The 27,848-nt window shown below is 52.1% G+C and overlaps 1 protein-coding gene across 4 annotated transcripts in view; it reads right to left on the bottom strand.

Moving 5' to 3' along the window:
* Positions 1-4,696: 4,696 nt before the first annotated feature.
* The window catches only part of SH3BP4 (SH3 domain binding protein 4), a 32,614-nt gene continuing 9,462 nt past the window's right edge, over positions 4,697-27,848 (bottom strand). For 2 of the 4 annotated variants that reach the window (XM_086896613.1, XM_086896614.1), the window contains exons 2-5: positions 16,029-16,223; positions 11,892-14,254; positions 6,462-6,650; positions 5,582-6,142 (exon numbers count right to left, since the gene is read on the bottom strand). In XM_086896613.1, the coding sequence (XP_086752739.1) occupies positions 5,918-6,142; positions 6,462-6,650; positions 11,892-14,254; positions 16,029-16,146 (2,895 nt within the window). In that variant the 5' untranslated portion in view covers positions 16,147-16,223 and the 3' untranslated portion in view covers positions 5,582-5,917. Of the gene's footprint in view, positions 5,243-5,581; positions 6,143-6,461; positions 6,651-11,891; positions 14,255-16,028; positions 16,224-27,848 lie in introns of those variants that run through there. The other 2 variants (XM_086896616.1, XM_086896615.1) reach the window with 2 other exon arrangements.

Raw genomic sequence — 27,848 nt, forward strand, 5'->3', positions numbered from 1 at the left:
GCAAATCTTTCAAATCTGGGAAAAGGCAGCAGCCAAAATGCCCTTGCTGCCCTTGGAGAAAGGGGGTACAAACACCTCCCACCTCAGTAGCTTCTCCCCCCAGAGCCGCAGATTTCTGCTCCCACCCAGGCACTTTCTGAGTGTTTGTCTTATTTTTCCCTGGATTTTAACATCCAGTCAGTCTGGGAAAGAGGCAGTGCTGCTTCCCAGCTCTTTTGGGCTGCTCAGACCCACCCCAGCTGCCCTGGAGCAATCTGGTTTTGGGATGGGGTGTCCTGGGGGACAGAGCAGCCCTGGCTCCAGGGAGGGAGGATGCAGCTGGCATCTCTCTCTGCTTCCCACCAGCCAGAGCATGGGAAATGACAGCAATTGCTGGCATTTTTCTGCAGCCACAGGGTTTCTCAGCCTCAGCCCAGTCCTCAAGGGCAACAGCAAAGTTTTCCCACTGCCATGGGAGCTCTGGGTGGATCTGAGGCTCCTCCACCTCCCCAGTGTTGCTACAGGGACACACCACGGTGTCCAAGCCCTGGCCAGCCTGGCCTTGGACCTTTCCAGGGATCTAAGGGCAGACACAGCTTCTCTGGGCAACCTCACCACCCTCACAGGGAAGAATTTCTTCCTAATATTCCATCTAAACCTATTCTGTGTCAGCTGGAAGCCATTCCCCCTTAGAAACACATCCATATAAATAAATATTCTGGTTATTCACAGGCACTGGAACACTCCCTTTTCCTTACCTGTGCAGGGCTCCACCCAAAGGTGGGTCCCTTGCCCTAGACACTTTCATTTGGATGCTCACCCTCAGACCTGCAATTAATCATTTAATTCATTTATTTGATAATCCACCTTTTGGGTGGCTTTGTAAAAAGTGAATACGTACTGCTGCTGGTACCCAGCCACAACTCCAGGCGGGGGAGGTTTTCCAGGAGCTCACTTCCCACTGTGGGAAATCATGGAAGCATGACATGAGAAGATGAGGAGTGTGGATGAAGGAAACCAACCTGCCAGGAGCAGCACCAGCCTCATTTAACAAAAAACACCCAAACCCACCCCAAACCCAAGCGCATCCACAAAAAAATAAGGTGGCTTTGGGGTCCAGCCTGGGGAGCAGCGCAGGGACAATGCCCATGGGAAGTGGTCCAGAACACTCCTTGGCCCCTGCATCATCCCCTGGAGTTCTCCCTGCCATTCCAGAGGGTTTGGCACTGGACGTGTCCCATCCCACGGCAGTTTGGATCCCTGGCACTGCCTGGGGGTGACAAGGGAGCTGGCATCAGACAGCCCAGGCAATTTCAGCTGGAGCAGCCACAGAGGCCTCAGATTAATTATCACCTGCAGAGGTGTTTTTAGGAGTTATTTATAGGTGAGTGGGATGAAACCTGGGGAAAAGGGGTTGTCAACATGTCTGACACAAAGGGCAGGAGAGACTCTCCCTCCACAGGGAGGGAGCATCAATTCCCTTTCTTTTAAGGAAGGGTGAAAGGTCTCCTGTGCCAGATCTGATTGCTTAGGATGATAAAAGTGAATCATCGAGAAGAACCAAATCCCCCCAGCCGGCTCTGCCTGGCTTATTTAATAAAACCAGCTTGAATCAAAGGAGCAGATTTCTTCCCAGGAGTGCTACCAGCCTGGATTATCCATGGGGAGGGGGAGAGGCGACCCCTGCTTCACTGGGGCAGATCCAAGCATCTCTCTGTGGTTCAGTCCCAGGGATTCCATCTGTGCTGGATGATGCCACAGAGCTGGAAGCTTTAATTTCTCTTGTGTTGGGGGGGAATCAGAGGAACCCACAGTTGTATTCCAGAGGCTGCTGAAGGGATGCTGGGGCCATCCTTAGGGGCTGGGTTGGTCCCAGCCCCGTGGAGATGATCTCAGCAGAGCAGGAGGGTGATTCAGGGCTGGGGGATGAAAGGGAAACCACAACCAGCGGCACGGCACTCCCAACACCGAGTGAGGCTGTTAGGCAGGAAAAGATTTACACATTCCTCCCCCCCAGCCAGAGCCCTCTTCCTTTTCACTTGGACATCAGGGTCCTCCCCGCCGAAATCCAGCAATCAGCCACCCCTTGGGATCCTTCTTTCCCCACAATTATAATGAAATTAATAATAATAATAATAATAATAATAATAATAATAATAATAATAATAATAATAATAATAATAATAAAAATGCCCAAAGGTGCCATTTGTTGTTGAGAAGCCCCTGAATTCCAGCGATGGATTAAACCTGCTGAGCTGTGAAGATGAGAGCCCCAGGGGATGCTTTTGGTAAAGCCTGTTACCAAAAAAAATTTAAAAAAGAAGGGTTTTGAAAGGAGGCTTGAGCTGGTCGTGCTGTGAACATGGAATGGGAGTTGCATTTCCAGGGATGATCATCATCTCTCTTAAATTCCAGCCATTCAAGCCCTTTTTTTGTGAGGGATCAGGTCTGATTAACTCGCCTTGGGCTGTTAAGGTAAAAAAAAAAAATTAAGGAGCCAGCAAACAAGGAAACCCAAACCCGGAACAGGACTGGGTGTGCCAGGAATGCCAGCAAATCCCAGCACCCAGGGCAGGATTCCAAGGAATCTATTGTGATCCTCACTGAAGGTGTTCCAGAAAACAAACCATCAGGTATCCACCTGGCACGGGAATGAGGCCCCCAGAGGGGCCTGGATCAGGGGACAGCCCTGGCAAGGTGGGGATTTGGTGGCAAAAGAAAAACCTGAGGAAGGCTTGGGAACAACCAGCTCCTCACATCGTGTCCTGCTCATCCACAACAGGCTTTGAATGAAGAGCTGGGAAGGAAACAAGCCCCGTGGTTTCCAGCAGGGATTTCTGGGGATGAAAACGAACACCCAGAGAGCTCCGGGGTCTTTCATCACAGGCTCCAGATTTCCCTGCAAACCACACTTTGTGTGGAGACCCTGATAACCACGGGGTGACTTCCCCCTCCCTTCCCCTCCTGGCACCTCTCCCTCAGCCTTTTGGTGCTGGATGAGCCCACGGGAGCTGATTCCTCACTTGTGATGGCTGAAGCAGAGGAGAAAGTGCTGTGGGGATGCCTTTGCAAGGTGACCTGCACTGAAGCACTTTGTCCCCTGAGGAATAAAAAGCAAAATCCTTTCCTTCTTTGAAGCTCAAACGCTCCAGGGAGCCAGGCAGCAGGAAAGAAGCCAAGGGAGAACTCCCCAGATCACCTGGCTGGTGTCCCTATCTCCCAGAGCAGGTGGGGCATCACCTGTGCCCACCCCACAGAGCTGGGGCAGGGCAGGAGGGGCCTGAGAGCCCCAGCAGAAACCAGAATATTTCCCTTCCCTGGCTTGGGATCTGACCTCCACTGGGATTGGGAGCACCACAACAGCCTTGGCTAAACACAAGGGTGTTTTTCTCCCGCCAGAAAACAACCAGGAAAACTCCTCTGTGCTCAAACAAATCCTTCAACCCCATCTTGTCCCACTTGAGGAAGTTCCTCACCTGGAGTTTGAGCACTCTCTGGAGGGTGCTCTGGGAGGTGAGAGCTTCTCCAGACACTTTTCCCCTGGAGAAAGTGGGATGGAGAGGCTGAGGAGAGGAGATGGAGGGATTGAGGACCACTGGCTCTGGGTGTTGGCACAGTGGAGACCCCACTAAATGAATCCCACCCTGCTTTGGGATGAAGAGACAGCAGCAGATGGCATCTAACCAGGAGCACTGCAGAGTAACACCTTTAATTGGAATATTTTTTCCCCAAAAAACTCCTTTTCCTTTTAAAAAAAGGACTGTTAACACTAAGAACAAAAACCAGCTGCTGCACAAGGGTGGCAATGCAAAGCCCAGACAGATTTTTAGGAGTCCTTGATGTTTAGTCCAGAAGGCATCTGCAGGACACATTCCCAGTCCCAGCACAGGAGGAAGGACTGGATTTCAGACCAGAAATGGGGAGAAGATCATGCAGCCCACCCCATGGGCCCAGAACGTGCTGCCTGTGGCCCCAGGGGCCTGGGGAGGGCACGGGGTGGTGAGGAGCCGAGCCCAGGGTGTTTTGAGGCAGCCAAGGGGAGTATGCAGAGTACCCGAGGCAGACAGAAAAACCAAGGGGAGGGGGGTAAAAAGAAAGCAAACTGGGATTATTCATGGATCACAGGAGGCTCAAACTCCTGCCCAGCCTCCTGCAGAGCTCTGGAGCCTGCCAGGGGAAGGGTGAAAACTCAGATTTGGGTAAAACCCCAGGGGAATGGCATCCTGCTGCTTGCACCTGGAGGTCATCCTCACTGCAACAGGGATTTTAGCTCCTGCATGGAAAAACGAGTGCCTCAGGGGGAGGGAAAGGGGCTGGGCTGCTGACAGACCCCCTGAGCTATGGGGAGTGGCACAGGAAATCCCCAAAACGCCTGAGGAGAAATGTAAGGTGCTATCGTGGGGTCCATGGATCCCTTCTGAGGATGGGATTTTGGGAAGAGGAAAGGACACCATTCCCTCCTCCAGATGTCTTTCATACTCTTTTTCTTCTATTATTTTGTTAATTAACCTGAAAAAGCAAAGGAATCATCCTTTAAGAACCTTTACACATCCTCTGGTTGCAAGTTTTCACTAAAAAGAGCCTTTGCACTTAAAAATATTTCCCTCCCAGGTGAAATATCTGAAAGCTGGGGAGCAGGAGGAAAAGAAGTAATTCAAAAAACTCAGATTTAAAAGGAACAGGAGAAAAATAATACAGGCACTGGGTGACACAAATATTGAGGTTTTTTGGCAGCAGGTTTATAGCAAAGATGATTTACAAGTTAAACTGGATTTGAAGAGCCTTGAAGAACTAGAAACCAATAGCAAGGAGCACCTGGAACATCCCCAGTGAGGTCAGATTTCAAATTAGGAGAAAGATTCTCTCTTTTCCCTCCTTTATTTGGGTTTTTTTGGGGGGGATATTTTGTGGGGTTTTCATTTGGGTTTTTTTTTTGTTGTTGTTCTGGGTTTTTTTGTTTTTGTTTTGTTTTAGTTTGTTTTGGGGGTTTTTTTTGTTATTGTTTTTTGGGCTGTAGAAAGATTATCTGGATGATGACAATTTCCTCCCCTTTTTCTGGCCTCTTCCCCAGAGCAGGAGCACCTGGGAAGTTTGATTTTCCCTCTCAACATCTTCCTGATCCATCTCCTGAGGTCTCAGGCAAGCCCCAAACCTCCAGCTTCTTCCAGAGGTGTCCTGCACCACATCCAGGTGGGTAGAAGTTCCTCCTGGCTAAAAAAACAGGAAGAGGCAACTCCCTGGCCACAAATGAGAAAATCCACATCTGCAGAGACATAAAAATAACCCAAAAATCAACCAAAATGCTCACAGGTTCTGTGAATAAAATGAAATTTTTAAAAGGTCTTTTTTGGTGCAAGGTGCTGCTTGGGCTGAGCACATCCCAAATCTGGGGACATCTGAAGTTCCTGTGGTGCTTTAGTCACACCTGGCAGCCCAAAACCTGCCTGTGGTGGGGGGAAAGGGCATGTACTGTGCTTCCTCTTAAAACACGTATTTACAGGACCCATATTTGTCTCAAACCCCATCATTTCAAAGCAGTTTCTGCAACCTAAAACCAGCCACAGCTTCCCCCAGCCCTCCCCAAAGTGGTGACAACTTTAACTGCTCGTTACAAAAATTAGACTTTTATTTGTAAATGCCTAGAAAATGTGATCTCTTTTGGGAACCCATCCCCACCCCCTCGCCTTCTTGAAGGTTTTTGGTTTTTTCCAGTAAAAAAACAGTTTAACTGGATGAAAAGCCATCCCCTTCCAAGTGAATTCCCATCAAGGTGGGATCTCTCCTCCTGATCTTGCAAACTTTGGCCTCTTCAAACCCAAGGCAGAGAAACCTCCACTTCTTCTCTTTAAAGTCAACTGCTTAAGAAAGGGAGAGGAAGGGGGGGGGGAAAGCGCAGGAAAACGAAATTCCCAGCCAAGGAGAAGTGGACAAACACGGGCTAGATGGCGAAATCCTCGTGGTCCTGGGGGCTGAAGGCAGCTGCCCGCAGCATGTCCAAGGAGTTGACGAGGATCAGGGTGCCCGTGAGGTGCTTCCAGCGCTTGGTGATGGGGTTCTTCATCTTGTCCAGTCCCGTGTGCAGCTCCTGGATGACGTCCCTGTAGCTGTCCCCCATCTGGCTGCTCCAGGTGAGCAGGAAGTCGTACGCCGGCTTCCACATGGCCTGGGGACAGGTGAGAAAGGGAGCAGAGCTCAGCCAGCATCCCAGAACAAGCACATTCCCGGGAAAACAGCCTCCCCCAGCACCCCCAGATCCCTGTGATCCTCCAGGAAGAGCGTGCTCCAGAGAAGGAGCACGGAACGGTTTGGGTTGGAAAGGCCTTTAAGACCAGCGGGCCCAACCATTAACCCGGTGGGTTTGGCAGTGCTGGCTCAACAGCCGGGCTCAAAACCTCTCCAAGGCCTTTTCCAGCCGAAAGAATTCCAAGATTCCAACTCCAATCTCAGCAGCCCTGCGGAGAGCCAGAGGCGCCCGCTCTCACCTCGCTGTCCATCGTGCCCGTCTTGTCGCGGTGCGGGGCCTCGTAGGCGTCCATCTGCTGCTTGGACACCTTGGCCAGCTTCTCGGCCAGCTCCCGCCAGCGCTGCGCCACCTCCACGGCCGTGGTCAGCAGCACAAAGTCCTGGATCAGCCGCACCACCAGCCCCTGGCAGTCCATCTTCAGCAGGGCCTGGAGGACACGGGGAGAAGCGAGCGGGGAGTCAAGGCCTGGGCGTGGGTGGTGGCCGGTGAACTCCCCCCCCATGGGAGCATCCCAAAAATCCTCCTGCCCCTCTTGTTTTGGCGGCAGCTGGGGAGGTTAGGCCACCAGGCTTGGCAAGAGAACAATCCCATTAACTGGACAAAGCGCTCGACCCCTCTGGGATGGGGTTTGCAGCCTCATTCTCCAGGCAGCCCTTCTCGAGATGTCCAGGCCCCACCTTAAGCAGTTTAAAGCATCCCAGGGGCTGAGGACAACAGATGCTTTTAATCCAGAAAGCTAATCCAGACTCCATCCCAGAGCTGCAGGATCCTTCAGAGCTGTGGGCAAGGGATACCCAGGACATTTTGGGATGGGACCTGGACATCAGCCCTGTGAGGGGGTGAGACCCAGGTGAGGACTCAGACACTACAGGACCACTGCTCAGCCTGGGATGTTCTTCCTCTTCTCCTCCTCCACCTCTTCCTGCATCATTTATTGGCCTAAAAGCTGAGATTTTCCACAAATGGTTTTGAAGTAGAAAGAGCGACTGCATCAGTCTGGGTTTCCTAGGCAGGAATGACTTTAGCCAGGCAAAAAAGGATGGAGCAGGGTTAGCTCCTGCCTTCAAGTGTCAAATCAAATTAAAATCCCCTCAGAGTGGGATGAAGCTGCAGCAGGGGAAAACCCCCAGTGCAGCCCTGGAAAAGGAAGGGTTTAGTGGCAGTCTTCAGTCTCAGAGGACGGGATCTGACTGCCAGGATCATCATCCCACTCCCCAGGGCTCCCACAGCCTCTGCCAGAGCCTCTGGACCACAACAGTCCCAGCAGCAGCAACCCCAGACCTTGGGCAAATCCCACCCTGACCCTCAGGAGGGGGTTTGAAGTTAATAAAAATGGAAATGGAGCATGCAGAGCCCAGCCACTCCTTCACAGCAGCGTGGGGATGGTTCTTACGGGAATGATAAGGGTAAGGTGGCTCGCCATGTGGCCAGAATCCACCTTTCTGCCCCTGTCGGGGCACAGAGGGGTCTGGGCAAATCCAGGTTTGGCTCTGGGGCAAAGGAAGGTGAAATCCTCCCCTGGGAGATTGCACAGGGACAGTTTTGGGGGGCAGGGGGAGGGAAGATGGGAACATCTGAAACCACTCCAGCCATTTGCAAAGCAGATACACGTTGATTTTCCCCTTATCAAAGCTGAGCTGGGTTCTAATCACAGCTGTGTCGCCTGCTCTTCCAAAGTGCTGACACCACCTTCCTGCAGGAGCCAGGGAGGCATTAAATCCCCCCTGTCAAACGAGCAATGAAAACCCAAGGAAAGAGCACTCCTCTGGCTCTGCAGGAGGACATGAAGAAGTGTTTAGATCTCACACACCTGTGCCAGAACCGCCTCCTCTCCCACAGCCCCCGGATCCAGCACCCTCTCCAGATCCACCCTGAACATCCTCAAACCTGCCTTTCCAGGCAGCTGGATCCCAATCCCGTGCACGACCTGGCATTTATAGGAGAGCAGGCTGAAGGAGCTGCTCTCATCTCCTGCCTGAGGTCAGAGGCAGCAGAAGAGACGGCCCAGAGCCAGAAGTGCTGTAGGGTTAAGAAGGATGGAGCTGCAGGAGATGGATTCTCCTGCTCCTTCTGCTGCTCCAGGTGAACAACAAAAACATCAGCAGGGAAAACACCCAGGAGGCCACCCTATCAAGAACTGCAAGATCACTCAAAACAACGACTGGGAGAGATGGGTGGGTCCGGAGTGCTGAGCCTTTACTCTGAAACCTACGGATGGGCACAGCACCACCTGCCCCTGGCAGCTCCCCTTGCACAGGCAGAGGTGACAAGGACATGGGCACAGCACCAGAGCCACGTGGGGATGGGGTGCAGGCATCACAGACACCGAGGTGGCAGCCAGAGGGGGAATATTACTGGAAACGGCGAGACACTGGGATTAGCTCAGCAGACTTAATCCTCCAGTGGGATTATGCTACAATTTTTTCCATCCTCCTCCCTTGCCCTGGTCAAGCCTCCCAGGATAGCTGGGTCCACTCACTGTGTCTCCATCCCTCATCACCTAGGTGTGATCTGGGCTGTGCTTGGCCACAGTCCTCGGAAATATTTATTATTTATTCCCCTGGGAACCGGCTCCACCAGCCCAGCAAAGAGCAAAGAGGGTGTTTGATATTCAAATCCCAGTTCAAAGCAGAAACACCTCAACTTTAAAGGCATCCAGGGGAGGCTGCATTTACATCCCAGCTTTGAAATGCAGAATCCCATTTCCTAATAAAGGAAAGCAGCATTGTGGAGGAAAACAGCTCCCCCCTGGGACTTCCTCAAACAGGGGGGATAAAGTCCCCAGGGAGAGCATGAGACCCGTGGGGTGAGAGGATGCTCATGCACAGGCTCCTGGCCCATCATCCTCTCTAGGACACAGGTCAGGTTTTGACCCAAAAAAGTTGCCTCTGTGCAAGTGTTCCCCAGAATAACCCTTGTTTAAGCATCAAACATCTCTTTCACTCACTGTTTTGGCTGTCACCACCTCCAGAATCGTCTCACACGCTTAAAATACACTCTCAGCCTTAAACACTGATTTTTTTCTTTTGCTTCCCACAGTCATGGACTGCCTCCATGGGGTAATTCCCTTGGACACGATGCCCAGCTGGATCTTGGCATGCTGAGGGTGGGGAGGCCCTGGCACAGGTTGCTCAGAGATGTGGCTTCACATCCCTGGAAGTGTCCAAGGCCGGGCTGGATGGGGCTTGGAGCAACCTGGGACAGTGGAAAGTGTCCCTGACCATGGCAGGGGGTGGAACTGGATGGGCTTTAAGGTCCCTTCCAACCCAAAGCCAGGGACACCCTGACCTGCAGGGCTTTAGGGCAGCTCCAGCCCCCCAGCAGCTCTTTGGGGCCTGCACACACCAGGGATAAGCAGAAACTCGTGGCAAGAGACAGGCGGCACATGGATACTGGGAGTCAGGGCAAACAAAACAATGGGAGGGGAAAAAGAAATATCCCCACTTCACCTCCTGTGTGACCTTTACAAGTAGCCTGGAGAAGAACAAGCTCACAGCTTCCTCTGCACAGCTCCCTGCTGCTGTGCCAGGGGCCATTCCCAGCAGAGCCGTGTTTTTCCCAACAGCAGTGTCTGTTGGAAGGATGATAAATGAGAGCTTCTGACAGCCAGAGAGGGAGAAATGCTGTGTCTCAGGGCAGGTCTAACCCCACGGGCCAGGCACCAGGGGCCATGAAATCTTCTTGAATCCACGCCCAGTTATTTTATCCAAACCGTCCATGTGCTGCCTGCTTCCGACGGGCAGAGGAGGGAGGGAGAGCTTTCCCCTCTCTGCTGAGTAATTCCTGACACACATCCCCCTGAGTTACCTTCACACTCCAGTGCTAGTGCCTGATTAGAAAAATAGTAATTAAAGGCAGATTACTGATTAACCAGGCATCATGACCAGGCTTTTCCTTGCTTGGCCGCTGGTGCACGACTCTGCCACTGGTGTTTTGTGTACTCAACACGGATAAACCTGCTTCTGCTTCTCCCTTCCCAGTCCTTTTGAGAGGAGACAAGCAACTTTCAGCTGAAACGGCCACGCTGGAGCTTAGTGCAGCTGGTTCCTCTTGCCAGAAAGCCAGTCCATTTGTTACAAATAAAATCAGATTTAAACACAATAAAATCCATTACTGCTCCATTGCCATCCCCTGAAACATCATTATTTCCTTCTAATTTCTCCATAGGCTAAGGAGGATTTGACAGCAGCCAGGGGTTTGGAAGCAGCATCATGTTCCACCAAGAAGGGAGCTCATTCTTTATCCACAGGATCAGCCTCACAGAGAGCAGGATTAGAGAAACAAGGAGAATAAAACCTGCCCTGGGACTCTGATCCCCAGGCAGCCACAGGGGAGCAGGATATATTCCTGCAGCTTCCAGCCCTCCCCTTGAGTCAGCAGCTCCCTGAGCCTTATCTTTCCCTTTGTCTCCCCAGTGAGGATTCTCTGTGACCTACAGACCGTCTGGGATCCCTGAAAACAATGGGGATAGATAAAAGCAACACCTGCAGGGCTTGCAAACAAGTAAAGCAAACAGCACAAAGCTCTTGGAAGCATCCAGCAAGAACAGCATGGATTTCATCCCAACATTCACTGAGCCAGATGAATAAAGGAGCAAACCCTCCCTCAGGAGAAACAGAGGGGACAAAGGGGGGGATTTTCCATTCCTGGATGAGGAAAGGGTCACTGATGGCCAGGAGAACCCTGCAACAGAGGCAGCGTTGGTGGCACGACCTGAAAGCTGAAAGTCAAAGCTGAAACACTGCCCCACAAGCCCCAGAGCGGCAGCTGGGCACAGGGAACTCTCCGGACAACATTTCCGGGAATAACAATGGATTCCATACTCCCCATATCACCCCCTGCTCAATCCTTCAATTTCCCCCTTCTCCCTAAAAGGAGTGTGGGAACTGAACTCCTTCATTCAGCTCCAGTCCCCTTTTGCCATAATTTCATTTTGCCAGGCAAGGCCGCCGCTATTCCTTAATCCAATTGACATTTTAAACCATGCTGTCCTCCATAACTCAGTTATTCTGCTCCTGTGGGAGAGCACAGAATGGGAGAGAGCCACAGACCTCTTCCAGACATCTTGCCCTGTATTTTCTTTGGCTCACCTCCTATTAAATGCTAGAAACGATCGTGGAGATGATATTTCGTGAAGGATTTATTTGCTAACGGCATCCTAGAAATACTGGCAGGCAGCGCTCCTCCCAAATTCCTTTCAGGATGAAGAGCAAGCCACACATTTCCATTTGCAATGTATAAAACATCCCAGAGGTGCCCTTGGTTTAGCTGCCACTCAAAAAAAAACCCCCAAAACAAAAAGGCTCCCCATCCCTGAAAGTGTTCCAGGCCAGGTTGGACAGCGCTTGCAGCGACCTGGTAGAGTGGAAGGAGTCCCTGACCATGGCAGGGGGTGAGACTGGATGAGCTTTGAGGTTTCTTTCAACCCAAGCCATTGTGTGATTCTGGAATTCCAAGTACCTCAGCACATCCCTCATCGCCATGAACCCAGTAAACCAGGAGCCCACCAACCACAGGGCTGGATCCCCACCTGGCAGTGCCCAACAGTCTTCAAAAGGCCTTTAAGGTGGACTTCACTCTCTAAAGACGGAATTAAGAAACTTCCACCTCCCCTGGTCCCTCTGCAGAGCCAGGAAGGAAGGCCCAATTTGCCAGGCCTCAGACTCACCGTCATCAGCTCCTTCTGGAAGGATTTCCTCTCCTTGTTCTCTACGCTGTTGCAGTCTTCCTTCAGCTTCTCCAGGACAGAGGCCACTCGCTCCGGCTCGCTGTCCAGCTCCGCCCGGCAGAAGAACGTGAGCGGCAAGTTCAGGTAGCCCAGGGCGTCGGCAAAGGAGCGCCAGCTGCTGAGGTTCTCCATCAGCAGAGTCCTCACCGAGGCGTAGATATAAGTCAGGAACTTGCAGGGCCTCAGGATCTGCTCCAGCAGCAGGCTGGTGGTGAGATCCGGCCCGGAGAAGTAGCTGGGTTTGACCTTCCCGACCACCAGCACGTTTTTGGTGTGCACAAGGCCGATTTTCCCCTGGTAGTAGCCAATGTACCACTCCTTGGTCCACAGCTGGCCTTTCAACCTGATCTTCTCCTCACTGAGGAGGGCTATGACGTCTCCCTTCTTGTACTCCAGCAAGTAGTGGTTCTTGCTCTGCCTCACCACCGTCTTCAGCAGCTTCCCGTATTTCAGGCTCAGCACCGGCCGGTCCTGAAAATCCGGATACTTGGCAGTGGCGGCCAGCGGGGAGAGGATGATCTTCCCCACCTCGTTCTTCTTGAGGAACCGCCTCTGCCCCATGGGTTTGATGGCGCTTTTTGGAGGCGGCTGCGGCGTCTGGACGCAGAACTGGGTCAGAATGGCATCCTGGTCATCCTTGACTTGTATCCTCAGCGTAAAGTCCGAGAGCTCGTTGGGGTCGTGGGACGCGATCGGGAAGATGAGGCGGCTGACCTTGCCCAGCTTCATCTGGAAGCCCCGGACGATCTTGGCTTGCTCGCTGGCCTTCACCTCATAGTTGGTCATGTTGGAGAACATGCAGAGCTTGAGGTCCTGGGGCCGGGACAGGGCAAACTGGTGCTTCCCCCAGAGCTGGAGGGCGACGGGAGCCGGGCCGTGGGACTGCCTGGTGACCTCGTTGACCAGCAGGGTCTTGGGAGCACACTCGTGGCCGAACATGGCCACTACGGTCTTGAAGGAAGGGTGGATGTGCTTGGGGCCGTAGACGCCCACCGTGATCTTCTTGCTGATGTAATCCCACACGGTGTAAGGGTAGAGGATGTTCTGGCCCTGCGCCACGGCCGCGATGTACATGCAGGGCTCCAGGTTCTCCAGCTGCACCTGGATGGTGTCCCCATAGGAATAGCTCAGCTGCATCGGCGTGTACGGCCCCTCCTTCATGTCACTGCGCAGGCACTGCAGCCCCACCAGGCTCTTGCTCACGACGTCGTTCTTGACCTCCGCCGACACCTTCATCTCCAGGATGATGAAGGTCTTCACCTCCATGTTGCTGAGTTTGATCTGCAGGACGGGGCTGATGGTGCTGCACTTGTCACTGTTCAGCTCCAGCGGCGGGTCCAGCATGGCCTTCATGGAGATCTGCTGCGTCTCCCCGGGGCACACGTGGCCCTCGGGCACGTGGATGCTGATGTTGGTGTCCGGCAGCTGGACGGCCCCGCCGGAGCTGTCCAGCTTGCACACAATGTTGGTCTCCACCGGTTGTGTCTGACCCCAGCCAGGATTTTGGCCAAGCAAATCCAAGTCATGGCAAGACCGAGCCAGCTTCCTGTGGTTCAGCCACGCTGTCCTAAAATCCTCCCTGCTCTGGAACTGCTCAGGGGTGGGAGACTTCAGGCCACTGAAGAAACCTGATGATGCTGGCGTGTCCGACTTGGCCTGGAGGACAGACAGCTCAGACAAGCTGTAGGAGCGTTTACTTCTGAAGAAGGGGTTGTCCCTTCTCATGGGCTGTTCCACATCCAGCCTGTTTGTGGAGGGAAACTCATCAAAAAGGTTCCCCAGGCTGCTGTTGGCGGCTGAACTGGGAAGAGCCGACGTGGGGGCCCCCGTGTCGAAGAGCAACAAATCCACGGCGACGCTGGAGTTGGACTCTTTGTCCGAGCTGGGTGCTGCCTGCAAATTCCCATTCAGGAATGGGTTGGTCTGCACGCCGTTCAGGAAGGGGTTGTTGTGGTAGGATTTGGCAGAGTTTCTCTTCCCATCGGTCCAATCCCCGAGCAGATCCAACTCCTTGACGCCCTCGTCGGGGCTCTCCAGCAGATTGTCGATCATCCCGCTGTCCGTGAGGGAGGAGTTGCGGTAGTTCACGGGCTGCACGTAGGAGGACGGGATGTAGCCCATCTCCGTGGTGTTGTGGGCGTACCACCACTCCCCTCCCGACGTGTCCAGCACGTACAGGTGGTCCCCCTTGGAGAACTTCAGGGTGGTGAAATTTGTGGGGCAGTAATCCTTGATAGCTACGACTTCCTTCGCGTTCCCGAAGGACGTGGGATTGTCCACCAGCAAGGCACTGGGAGAAGGCACTGCAGAGGCAAGGAGGAGACAGCGCGGTGAGAGATGCACAACAGAGTCACCACTGACTTGGAATCCTTTATTCCAGGTCATCCCTCCATGCTGTTTTTAAGTGATGAAGGTAGTTTTGGAATCATTGAACCATTAAAGTTGGAAAAGGCCTCCAAGATCATTGAGTCCAAGCATTAACCCAGCACTGCCAGGTCCACCGCTAAGCCATGGCCCCAAGTGTCACATTCACACGTTTTCTGAACACTTGCAGGTCCACTAACTCCCTGGGCAGCCTCTCAAGCCTGAAGGTATGTTTCTCCATAAATTTTTTTCAACTAAATTCTATTATTTCTGGTACATTCACACCTCCCTTCCTTTAAGGGTTCATCCAAACCCAAGATAACCCTCCCTACAGGCTAAAAGCCCTCTTGCTCTGCTGAAACCCCTCTCCTGCACATGTCAAACATGCCCAGAGAAGCTGTGGCTACCCCTGATTCCCTGGAAGTGTTCCAGGCCAGGTTGGATGGGGCTTGGAGTAAGCTGGGCTAGTGGAAGGTGTCCCTGCTTTCACCTCCCTCCCAAACCAAAGCATTCTGTGGTTCTAAGGGTTACCCAGTTTGAACCCTCAGAGAATCCCAGCACCTCCCACACACACTGCTGTTCTGCTCCTGGCAGCACCTCCAAGCTCCCTTGCAGGAGTGCCAGTGGAAGAGTTTCCTGCCAGGGGATCCCGATTTACATCCAGGCTGGGCTGAGCCTACACTGCCACCCTACTTATTGGCTTCACTCTCATTTTCAGGATGCATTCCTGTAAAAAGCGCTAAAAACAAGTGAGAGTTGATGTTCCATCAATGGTTAAATGTGTGCTCTCTCCCTAGACAGACTGAAGAAAACAAGGAAAGCAGGATTTTCACCAACAGGGAGCTGCAAGGGAACTGGGACAGCACTTGCTTCAACAGGCTCGAGAGCTCTCTGGGAGGAAAAGGGAGTTTAGAAAACACAGGAAGCCCTTAAAATCCCAGAGACAAAAGGGATGGGAGCTCAGACTGCAGTCACCACTCGCAGGCTGGCAGCTCTTCTCACCCACGGAAATAACAAGGCAAGGGAAGATACAGCTGAGCACAGAGAAGCCTTTAAATATAGCCTGGGGATCAAGTGAGTATTCAGAGGAGAAGAGTTTTGTACAAATCCTGAACAACTCATCTGCCAGCAGGCAAAGGCGTGAGGAGAGCCATCCAGCAGAAAACTACACAGAAACTCTAAATTGGAATTATTTTGGCAGCCTGCTAGGTTGGAAGCCGCTGTTAACTCAGTCTCCTACAGGATGTAGCATTTTTGGTGTCAGATCAGACAGGCAAGTGGCTGCTCCCATGTCCCTCCAGCTGGGCATGCAGGGGTTAACCGGGATGGAGCAATTCCTAGTTTTCCATTGAAACACACCTAATTTGCAGCAAGTGTTTGATGTTCAGGTGCTACACCTGCAAAAACAATCGCCTTTGTGTGTGTTTATTTTCAAGGCCCTCAGCGCTCTCCAGCTTCCACCTGGAGATTTTCCTTGGGATGCTCTCCTGCCAGGGGAGCAGTAATTCCCCTCCCACCTGACCCAGCTTTTATGCCAGGCAAGGAAAACACAGCAGGAAAAAAAAGCAATTAAAAAAAAAAAGGATTGATTATTGGAGGAGCAACCTGCACCGGGGAGAGGGAACACCTTTGTCACCGCCTCGCTGGCGTCACCGAGCCCTCCCAGGGGGTGAGGATGGGCCTGAAATGAGGAGGGGGACGATCCCCACGCACCTTTGACATCGCAGAGCGTGGTTTCAGCAAAGCCCTCGCCCAGGTCGATGAGCGTCCCCTCGGACTTGCACCGCGGGAGCCCTCCCGAGTTGGCCGCCCGGATCCTCTGCGCCGCCATCTCCGCTCCCGGCGGGCTCTACGTGGCCATGGCCTCTGCCAGCGATGGGGACCCCAGTGTCACCGCAGGGAACCAGCCTGGGGGAGACAGACAAAGGCCAGGGCGTTAGAAAGGCTGCGGGTCCTCCCAGGCCACCCGCACGCTGACCCCGCGGTGCCATCACAGCCTGGATGCTCCCAGGAACCACAGCGCTGCCTTGGACAGCAAGGACAGCCGGTCCTGGTTGCTGGACACAACCCCAGACGAAGCAGCCCTCCAGCCTTTAAGAGTTTTTTGGGAATACGCTGTTCCCAGGATCGTAAATTGGTTCTTCTCCCCATTTCCCAAGCATTTGCACGTTGCTGTAACACAATTCTAAAACCACAAAGCACCGGGCTGCTGTGGGAGCACGGAAGACCCACAGGACTGGGCTTTTTTCCCTGTTCAAAGAGGTCATCCCTCTCTCTCACTGAAGCATCTCCTAGGATGGGGACTGGCTCTTGCCACTTGCTCCCCACACCTCTCCCCTCACCCGGCCAACCAGGCAGAGCAACAACCCTTCCTGCACTGAATAAGATAAAAATAAAGGGCTTTTTCCTCCTTTTTGTCCAGAAGCACTTGCAAAACCACTTCCAGAACCCCCATGGAAGAGCAGCTGCATCAGCCCGCAGGAGCCGAGAGGAAAGGAGCCCGCTCCCACAGGACACTCCGACCACCAACGTCGTGGCTGATGCAAGCGTGGGCAAGAGCTGCCCTGACGTCACCCGTGTCCTCTGGAGCTGGGACAGTGGCCAGATGGGCCAGGAAAAGCAGGGAAGGCTGAAGGCATGGCTGGAGCACAGCCTGAGCCACGAGTTGCTACTCCAGGTTTGCACCAGGGAACAGGAACACTGTCCGGCGTACCCAGGATGGTGCTGGAAGTTCTGGATTCAGCCCCTGCCTCCTGCTCCCTCAGAGCTGCCACAAAACTCCAGCCTGGCTGCAAAACACCAACAGGGCTTACCCATGAAAGTTTAATTAAAAGTTACATCCAAATCCCTTGCTTTACAAAGGGATTTTCATCCACTCCTAACGCTGCTCTTCCTTTCTCCCCCTCACATGCAATTTTTTTTTTTTTTTTCCTCCCTCTGCTTGAAAATGAAATCAAGCAAAAAATAACAGCCAGACCCAAATTCCTTAGGTGGGAATCCAGAGCTGTCTCCTCCGGCACTGTGAGGGGGAACAGCAAGTCCTGAAGGATTTGGTGCCCTTTTCTGGAATGCAGCAAGAGGAAATTTGCAGGGGAGAGCCTGAGCAGGAGATACTCCAGCCTGCTTGAAATGCTTCCCAAGCCATCCCCAGGGCTGGTATGCCGGGAATGTGGCTGGCTGGAAGGGATGCACCAGGCTGCAGCCAGAAAAGGGAAGGGAAAACTTGTGTGCAAACATTTCCCCTTCCAGGAGAGCCTGGTCCTGCTGGGAGCAACCCAAGGGGAAAGGGTTTGGTGGGGAATAAACACAGGGAAACCAGGCTTTGAGCCAAGGCTGAGCATATCAGAGCCAGGACAGGTAAGAGAGGGGACCTGGAGCTGCTGCCAGGGGCAAGACAAGGGAATAACTAGCAGGAAGCTCCAGCAGGAAGCAAAGAAGGGAAGAAGGATGCTCCCCTAAACTTGTACCATCCACCCAGTTTCCCATTAATGCCATTTGGGATTGCAGCTTTTCTAGGCAGCATGGGAAGACCCCAAACACTCAGTGCCTCCTTCTAGAGACCCCACACCACACCAATTTTGGCCATTCTTGTACTCAATCTTGGTAAAAAAAAAAAATATAAATCAAATCAAGCAGCTGTGGCATCCCAAAATTCTCCCCTGCTCGGGCAGCACTGCACAAAGCAGGAAAAAAACAAGTGTAAGCCACAAATATGTTTTGAAACACCTGCCTGCTGGTCCAGCATCAAATGAATTTTATATTAATTATGGCAGCTACAGCCCTGACAGCTCTCACTGACATACCCACAAGCCTGGAATTCGCAGGGATGCTCCCCCTCCCTCTATTTACATAAGGAGATGGGAAGCTTCCTGCTAAAGGCCTCTGACAGATGTGGCTGTGTGGAGAAACAGCTGGAAAAATCCCCTCTGCATCGAACCCTAAGGCCCCAAAAGGCAGCAAGAATCTAAACACAAATGAGGGATCATGGAAAAGTATTTCCTCTCCTGACAGCAGCGTCCTGGATGTGTCTGTCCCTCCTGGATGTGTCTGTCCCTCCTGGATGCAGGGATGCACACACACACTGAAGGATGGGGGCCCAGGCTCCCCACAGCTGGATTTGGGATGGGAGCCCTGTTTTGGAGCTGGGGACAGACCCAAAATGTTTCTGAATGCAGAGGTAACCAGCAAACCCCGAGATTCAGGCTGTGTGAGGATAAAAGGGATAAATGGGGGGAAACAAAGGGTTGAAGGGGCAAGATTTGTTTAGAAATCACCGAGACAATGGTTTGCAAACTCCTCTGAAAGCGCTTTAAATTTAGCTCGGGGTTAAATATAGACCAGGGCAAAACGCAGCCCCATTTGTTTACCCAAAGCCACAAACAGCATCCGAAATGAATGGTGGGGGGAAGGAAACCAGTGGGCGACCAGAGCACGCCCTGACAGTGCCAGCAGCTCCTCAGAGGCACCCACACCTGCTTTTCACATTGGCTTTTCCCTCCTACCAGGGACAGGGAATGCTGCAGGGTCAAATCCAGCCCTACGAGCCAGGGGCACCTGCTGCCTTCTCCCCCCATCCCAACAAATCCAGCTGCCTAGATCAGGGCCCCACGGTGGTTGCGTTTTTCCTTCCCGAATCCTAACCAGGCTTTGCTGGGAGTTGGGGAAAGCTTTAGGGAAGCCCTGGTGAGCAGATTTCCAGGGGTGCATCCTCACAGCTTCCTGGGATGGATTTAACTTTCCCTGGGCAGCCTGGTCAGTGCCCCAGCAGCCTCTGGGGGAAGAACCTTCTCTTAAAATCCAACCTAAACATGCCCAGCACAGCTCCAGCTGCTCCCTCAGGTCCCACCAGGCACGGAGCAGCAGCAGGTCTGGGGCTGGTGACTGTCATATCTATTAAAAAAAACCCACTTATTAGAACTTAACTAAAAACTGTCCCCAAAGGTCATTTTTTCCTGCAGTACTTGGAACACAAAGCATTCAGAATCCCAGCTGCAGCATTTTCTGGCGTGCAGTGGCGTGGAAAAGGTTAAAAATAACTTCTGCAAAATGTCTGGTAGGATTTATCCCAGAAATCCCAGCTGGATCCCAGAAATCCAACTGCAGGCCCAGGGGAGCCCCCCAGGACATCCTGGCACAGCGCTCCCAGCTCCATCCATCATTCCAAGCTCATCCTGGTGGGATTCCAGGATGGACCCACCTCTGGCCAGACACTGAGCTATCAATCAAAGACACACCACAGGCATCCAGCCACGCTGGACAGGGAAAAGCAATCCCGGGAAAAATACCAAGCCCACGTCCTGGAGCAAAGAAATGCGATAAAACCACGGCAACACCCAAAAGTGCACAGCCCGAGGGGGGAAAGCAGGATCTGCTGTTGGGCAAGGGTGGGAGAGGAGCCCTCCAGAAGCCTCGGTGATGGAAAACCCCTGGCTGCCAAGAATTTGGGCTGATAAGAGCCAGGAGGGCTGGGTGGTACCAAGCACCGTCAGGGCTGGAGATGGAGCCAGATCCTTCCAGGGGAAGCCAAGGAGCCACCACCAGCAAAGGCAGCAGTGCACATCCCTGCCCATCCCACATTCCCAGCTCTCCCTGGCATTGCAGGGTCCATCCCACCAGGGCATGTCTGTGTCTGTGGGAAGCACTGGAACTGGTGAACTCTGCCACAAATGACCTGCACCCCTGCTCTCCCTGGAAAATCCATTAAAAGCCTCTCAAGACTGTGGCTCAGGGGAAATCTCTCACCCTACCTTTGGCCACAAACTGAAAATTGGGAAAAGAAGAGGGAGCTTCCAATCAATCCCTCATCATCCTCTCCCCACACCAGAGCCAAGATCAACTCCAGGCACTTGTTGCTTTATGGCTTTTAATTTGCTTTTTCTTTTTCCAAAGCTGAGTTCCTCTGGCTCTCCTACAAACATAGAAGTGGTTTTTGGAGGTTTCCTTTAAAAACAGTTGGCTTTGCTTGGATATGAGCAAATGTAAACTTTTTCTAGGCAGGAATTCATGTCCCAGAGCCATGGCATTCCCCACAACACTTGTTCCATCCAATGAATTTACTGAAAATGTTGCTTTTATCAGTCAGAAAACCCCAAGTAACCAGGATTTGTGCAATCACATGCAGAAAAGACCCCCTCAATGCCCCGGGGACACCCCAGCTCTGAGAGAGATGTTCAGGGAGTGCCAGACGACACCAATCCACTGCAAGGTGCAATGGCCTACAAAAGAAGCTGTAAAAAGCCCCAAAGCGACCAAAACTGCCGAATCTTAGCAAACAATTCTGATTTAGGAGCTTGGTTTTGCCATGTGAATTCTTCACCTTCAAGAATCTCTCTCGTGGCTATGACACAACACAACGCTGGCCCTTGGTCGACACATTTCCCCCTAAAATTATCCCACCACCTCAAGAATTCCCTCCTTTTCCCATGCTGGTGCTGCAGATCTTCAGGCAGGTGGAAAAACACAATGTCCTCAACACTGGAAACATCAGCACAGCCCCAGCCAGGTCCTCTCCAGCCCCCTAGGAGGCTGGGATGGCTCTGGAAGCTGCTGGTGCTAGGGAACAGACTGATGACCTTGTGGCTCATCTCCCGGTGATCCAGGTCTCTTCCATGAGCCTTGCTGCTGGGGATGGGTGGGGAAGAGCTGCTGCTGTTGAGTTTTTCCCCTCAAAAACCTGGCCCAAGCATTCCCCAAGTGTGATGCCAGCCATGCTGCATATCCTGGTGATTCCTGACCCCGCTGCCTCTCTCTTATCTCCTCCTCCTCCTCCACCACTTGTGTTTGCCAAGCCAACGCTTTCATCTTGCAAAAAAAAAAAAAAAAAAGAAAAAAACCCACCCAAGCCAAGCAAAGATAAAACCACCCCTTAAGACAACACCAAACACCAGCTCTTTGTACCAGAGAGAACACCCTGGTGTGAACTCACACGTCCGTCCCAGCACGAGCCTCCCGGGAGCTGCCAGGAACACAACACACGGCGCTTTTAGTCCCTTTCCCAGCAAACAAGAAGGGACTTGTGGAAGTATCGGGACCTCCCATCCCTCCTGCAGCACCCTCACGTCCCAGGGGTTTGCTCTGGAGCCCATTCCCACCATGTGATGTGGGAATGACTGCACCCCGTGCCATGGCCGTGCCCTCCGCTCCCTGCCAAGCCCCACGGAAAAATCCTGCCCTCGAGCTCCAGCTTGGCTCAGCTCCTGCTGCCAGGCAAGGCCAGTTTGATGGAGAAGGGAGGGGAATGAAGGCAATTTTGACTGAGTGTCTGCTGGTGCCTGGTGTCTGTCACGGCCTCCCTGCCAGCGATGCCATCCTTCAGCGGCAAGGCAGGAAGGATGGGAAAGCTCCCTTTTATAGCAGTGACTCTGGAGCACGAGTCCTGCTGGATATCCACCAGCAGCTCTATGAGACTCACATACAAATTAGTCTTGAGGGTGGAAAAAAGGGAGTTTTCCCTGTAGGATCTTCTGCTGCTGCCCAGCACTGATGCCACGGCAGAGGAGGGTCCTGGAGGCACAGGCACCACCCTTGAGCAGCCTCAAAGCCCACCCCAAATCCCTGGAAACGGTGCTGGTGGGGCAGAGGTTTAAAAAACCTGGAAGTGCAGGAAGGTGCTGGAGGTGCTGCACAGGGCAGGAACCCTTGTGATGTTTACAGGGCCACAGAGAAAGGTTTTCCAGGGACAACAGCCCAGGTCCTCCCGCTCCACAGCAACGCTTCCCGGCAACAAAACCATGACATGCATGCCTGTCCTGATAACACAGGGAGGTAAAGAAAGCTGCACCTGCTTCCATGGCTTCAACACTACCACGGGCTGCAAGATCAGACACCCTCTCTGGCATCCCCCCAAAAAAAGGCAGAGGGATGTCTCTGGTGGGATGGTGCTGGGTGCAGCGGGTGCTGCCGGAACGCTGGCATGGAGAGCGAGGCAGTCCCCAAGAGCAGATTCCTCCATCCCACAGAGCCAATTAAAAACCCAGAGGTGATGTCTGCCCCAACATCTCTTGGTGAAGCAGTGAGATCAAAGCAGACCTCAGCAGGGAGCATTCTGCAGCCTCACCTGGACCTCTTCCCCGCGGGAGGGCTTGGTCAGTCCTTCCCTGAACCCACAGATGTTTTTGCCTCCACCATTGTCCTATGGCAAGGAGCTCCATGGATGGGCTGGAAGGCAATGGAAAACTGATCTCCATCAGGAACAGGGTCTCATCTGATGTCCACCAGCCCTCATATCAAAAGAGGCAGAGTTCAGTCCTGGTCTACCTTGTCCCTGTTTGCCCAGTGTTCTTCCAAGAGAAAAAAACACTTCCTAATTCAGGCTGGGAATTCCCAAAGGTGTTCTGGCTTTTTAACAGGGAGCTGTGGATGGATGCTCCTCTGGCAGGGCAAGGAGTTTAACCCAGACAAGTCCCATGGGGACCAACAAAACCATGAGAACCCAAAGCCACATCCAGTGCTGTGCTCCCAGGGGAATTAAACACAAAACCCATTAACTCAAGCTTTAAAACCCTTGGATGGAACAGGAGTCCAGGAGAGAGCTGTCATTCTCCAAGCCCTCACAGCCTCTCCAAAGTCCTTCCAAGCCCAAGAGTTTGGCCAACAGCCAAAGCAAGACTGTTCCTGAGGAATGCTTAGGGCCAAAAGCATGGACCAAACGTCTCTCAGAACCGAGAAACTTAGATTTGAGCAGGATCAGGCAACAGCCCAAGCTCATGGGTGGTGGAGGAGAAATGAAACCCAGATTTCCAGAGTCACAATTTCCAGGCATTTTTAAAGCAAAGATCCTGCCAGAATCACCAGGACAATGCATACAGACATCATGGTCACCCAGGAGATCTCAGGCCAACATCCACAATGAGCAGAGTAAGGGAAATCATGTCAAAAGGAGTGGAAACAGCTTCCCACACCTCTGTGGGTGCTGCAAGAACCATCCCAACATCACCCCAGGGGGGCCACTCAATCCCTCCACATCTGAAATCAACCAGATCCACGGAAGCTTGAAGGTAAAGGACACTAATTGAGAAAATCCTGAATTAACTCGCTATCTTCCCACCCTCCAGCCACAGTCCCAAAGTCCTGGCAGCTTCTCCTTCCTCGGATAATTTGGATGCTAATTTGGCCTTCAAGAGCTGTCAAAACCTGAAGTCCCTGAACTGCTGAGCTTCCCCCAAGAGGAGATGATGACAGAGCTTTAACTGCATCAACATTCCAGAGCCCTGTCCCCATCACCCTTCACTGATCCTGCCCTTGCCTGACGGAGAGGAGCTGCTGCAATGCCACGTGTTCTCCTTGTTCCTGGCTGGAAAACCAGTCCCACCAGCATGACCAGAGAAGGGCAGGCACAAGAAAGTCACTCGTGCTGCTGGCTGGACAGGCTGTCACCACAAATGGTGCAGAGAGGACAACAGAAAGCTCCAGAGATGAGCTGCAGACCACCACAGACAAGGCAGCTCCCAGCAGATCATCAGAGACAACCCCATGCAGCTCTCTCAGCCCAAGTACTCCACCAAGATTGATCTGTCTCCAGGTATCCTCAGTCAGGAGGTCCATTTTTGGGTAAAACCAAGGGGTTTTGTTCCCAACTCATCACCTGAGCAAGGCCATGGACACCAAGCAATGATGAATGAAACCTCTCTGGATGACAAGAACTGATTCAACCTGGGACCACCTCCTTGATTTAGTTTTCTTGCACACCTTCCTAACTAATCCATCACTGATCTGATGCTGGATTACAGGACACCCTCAGCTATGCTGAAAATGCTGACAGAAGCCAAAAACATCCTTTCCTCTCTTTGAGCAGAAACAAACAGAATCAGCACATTGCAAAGAATTCCCTCAAAACAGCAGGGTTTTTTAAGCTCCTCTTTGGTAAACATTCCCAAACCAGACTGCCTGGGACACCTGGGTTTAAGCAGCTTAACCCTTTGCTGGAGTTGATGTCCTCTCATGGGATGATCCATGTTAGAAAGAGGGCAAAGACACCAAGAGAGAAAACTCCCAGGTGATGACACAGGTAGGAAGAGGATGCGAGGAGAGATCAGAGAATCATGGAATGGTTTGGGTTGGAAAGTTTGTCTCACAGGCAGGGACAGCTTGCACTACCCCAGGGTGCTCCGAGCCCCATCCAGCCTGGCCTCGGACACTTCAGGGATGGAGCAGCTGCAGCCTCTCTGGACAACCTGTGCCAGGGCCTGCCCACCCTCTCAGGGAAGATTTTCTTCCCAATATCTGATCTAAACCAACCAAACAGAGCCTGGATTAGGACCTCAGGTGTGATCCCACACCTGCAGACCCTTCCCAGAAAGTGTTCCTTCAATCCAGAGCATGCTTTGAACAGCACACTCATTACATGGACACAAAATACCATGTGGCTCATTTTAGGTGGTTTTCAGCAGCACAAGTCCTCACTTCAATTTAGCTTAGAGCTTTCCCAGGGGTGGGAATGAGCTTTCCAGGTGCAGACACCTACCCCTGCCAGCCAGGAGGCTGCCTGAGATACACCAAAACTGGCTGCTGTTTATGCAACACAAGAGCAAACACCACGCCTGCTTGTTTAATTAATTACCCCCAAATTAAAGCCCATCAGACTGCACAGAGACTCCGTGCAACCTGCAAATTAACTCAACCTGGGGCTGAGGGAGGTCAGATAGCATCCAAGCAGTGGCTCCAGGCATTTTCCACAGCATCAGGAGTGCTGTGAAGGGGAAGAAAAAGCCAGAACCACGCCACCCACCCCCATCGCTCAGAGCTTCAGGGTTTTGTTGTTTCGGTCTCGCCAGGTTGAGAGCTGCTCAGTCCCATCACCGTGGGTCAGATGGCTGATAAGAAACCAATTTCATCACTTTTAAGCCCCAAATGCTTATGGGCAGGCTTTACCTGCAAACAAAGCCATGCACTTTGGACTGCAGCTTTATGTCAGTTTAAGAACAGAGGAGACCCGTGTCGGGACTAATGTGGTGTGAGGAGAGCTGCTTCTCTGGGCCAGGACATAACCCTTGGCTAAAAAATTTAGCCATTTTGGGGGTAGATGCCCCTTATTTAGCAAGATCCTTTGTCACAAAAATAGCAGTTTGTGCAAATTTGGCAAAAATCTCTGCTCAAAATTACTCTCCTTGCTGGACAAAGCAGGGTTGAATCTCAAACACTTTTTTTGCAGCATTAGTCACCAGGAAAAATTTAAATGACGCCTGAAAGTCATCCTAAAGCCAAGGCAGGTTGTTCCCTGCTCAAGGCAGAGCTTTATTGCTTGAGTGGAGCCATTTCTACAACTCTCTGCACCGCACTTGTAAGGACAAAACACTTCCCATGTGTGCATCAGACACAGAGCACAAGAGCATCTCTTAAAAAAGGGACAACTCTGAGCCACCACAGAGGGAACATTTCCAGAGGACAAGTTATTCCCTCTCTGCTGGCTCCAAGAAGTCAGCCCCAGGCAAGGCTGGAAGGAGACAGACCTGCCCTCACTTCCCACTGCCCAAGAGGAACCTCAGAGCCTCGCTGCTGGAGCCCCAGAGCCACGTTCTGTTCATTCCCACTGAGATTTCACAGAAGGGTTTGGGCTGGAAGGGACCTCAAAGCCCTTCTTTGCCCACACACAGGCAAGCAAGCCTTCCAGCAGACCAGGTTGCTCAATTCCCATCTGTAAGACAACCACAGAGCTAAATTTGGGGTTTTTGGAGCTTGAGTTAGGGGTGAAGCGTTATCAACTGCGACAAGGGGTGTTTTTGGGCCAACACACAGTGCCCAGACTAGAGGAAAGCCACTGAGAGACACACAGGAGACACAGAGGAGCCCAAAGCTTGTCCCCTGTCCCTACAAGAACCCCTCTTTTCAGAAAGTAAAGACTAAATTGAGGTTAAAAAGCCCCATGTGTTCAGGGATTCCCTGGGTCAGCAGGCCACAAGCAGCACAGAACCCGCTCCATCTCTGGATTTCTGTAGGAAACAACTCCAATCCCACTGCCAGCTCTGCTTGGAGGCTGCTCTGACAACCACAGCAATGTGTTTTAATTTCCAGACCCAAAACATGGGGCCGCAAGCAGCAGGCTCTTGGCTAGAGAAGACAAATCCATGGCACCTTCACCGACCTGCCCAGACAACACCTCCTGCTCTCAGCATCTTCCACAGCAACAACAACATCCCAGATTTTATTTTTCCCCTGTTAGGAAAATCAGCTTTTATCTGATTTTTAGGAAAATCAGATTTTATTTTTCCCCTGTTCTTGCACATCTCAGTGTTGGACACATCCAGCAGGTGTTGGTGCCAGTGATGGAACAGCTCTGCCAGGAGAAGCAGCACTGACTGAAAGCAGCCCCGAGGAGAAGACCTGGACTTCCAGGGAATGGGAGATGTTTTACAAGGGCCTGGATGGATAGGACAAGGGGAATGGCTTTAACTGACAGAGATGGGATATTAGGAAGAAATTTCTCCCTGTGAGGGTGGGCAGGCCCTGGCACAGGGTGCCCAGAGCAGCTGTGGTTGCCCCTGGATCCCTGGAAGTGTCCATGGCCAGGATGGACACTGGGGCTTGAAGCAGCCTGGGATGGTGCAAAGCGTCCCTGCCCTGGAATGAGATGAGCTTTAAGGTCCCTTCCAACCCAAACCACCCCCTGATTCCAAGCAGGACACAGCAAGAACTTTCCAGAAGCTGAGGATGCTCTCCAGCACAACCAGCTGATGGCCACATGCAGCCTGCAGGACTTTGCAGGGTCAGGCTGGAATTAGACACGCTCCTGATGAGGGAAAAAACTCCCTAAATATCAAACCAATGCAGATGGACCTTTCTTCTTCTTCCTTTTTTTTTTTTTTTTTTTTAATTAAAACTTGCTTGAAGTGCCACATAAAAGAAGTGAAAGCCCAGGCACAGCTGACACACCAGGAGAGATTTATATTTAGAAGAATGATTTAAGTACTCAGTCAACAGGAAAAAAATGGGAACCTTTTCAGCAGGGTCCAGAAGGAGGAAAGAAAACCAAAGGGAAGACAGTCACCACCACTTTCCTTAGGGCAACATCCAGTGGCATTTTAGCCTCCCAACAATCCACTTTTACAGTGAATTCTGCTTTTTTTTCTTGCCATGCATGATCCCAGTAAACAACATTTACAGCCAGAACACATGATGTGCATCACAAGACAACTGGCACCAGCATTATTTTTAAATACCATCAGCTCTGCACTTAACAGGGCGATGGGAAATGTGTCATTACTTGAGCATAAAACAAATACAATGAGGATATAAAAAAAAACTAATAATAAAAAAAAAAACCCATGCCCAAGTTTTGCAGACTGAAGATTTAAAGAGAGATAAAACAGAGCAGCACCAGAAAAATATAACCCTTCGAAATCTGCCGTTCCTCCTGCTGCATTCATTTGGGAGCTTTCAGTGCAGAAGTCAGAGCCCTGCTTAGCCGGATATCCGATTGTTTCCTGGGCCTCATCCCAAATTTCTCCAGCATTACTCACTTTTTTTTTTGGTGCAGGAAGCGGGTGAGGCTTTTCTGGTGAAAGGCAAAAGTGAGGCAGAAGTGTTTGCAGCACTGTG

The sequence above is a fragment of the Cyanistes caeruleus genome, chromosome 7 (genome assembly GCF_971803275.1).
Source record: "Cyanistes caeruleus chromosome 7, bCyaCae1.hap1.1, whole genome shotgun sequence".
Taxonomy (NCBI): domain Eukaryota; kingdom Metazoa; phylum Chordata; class Aves; order Passeriformes; family Paridae; genus Cyanistes; species Cyanistes caeruleus.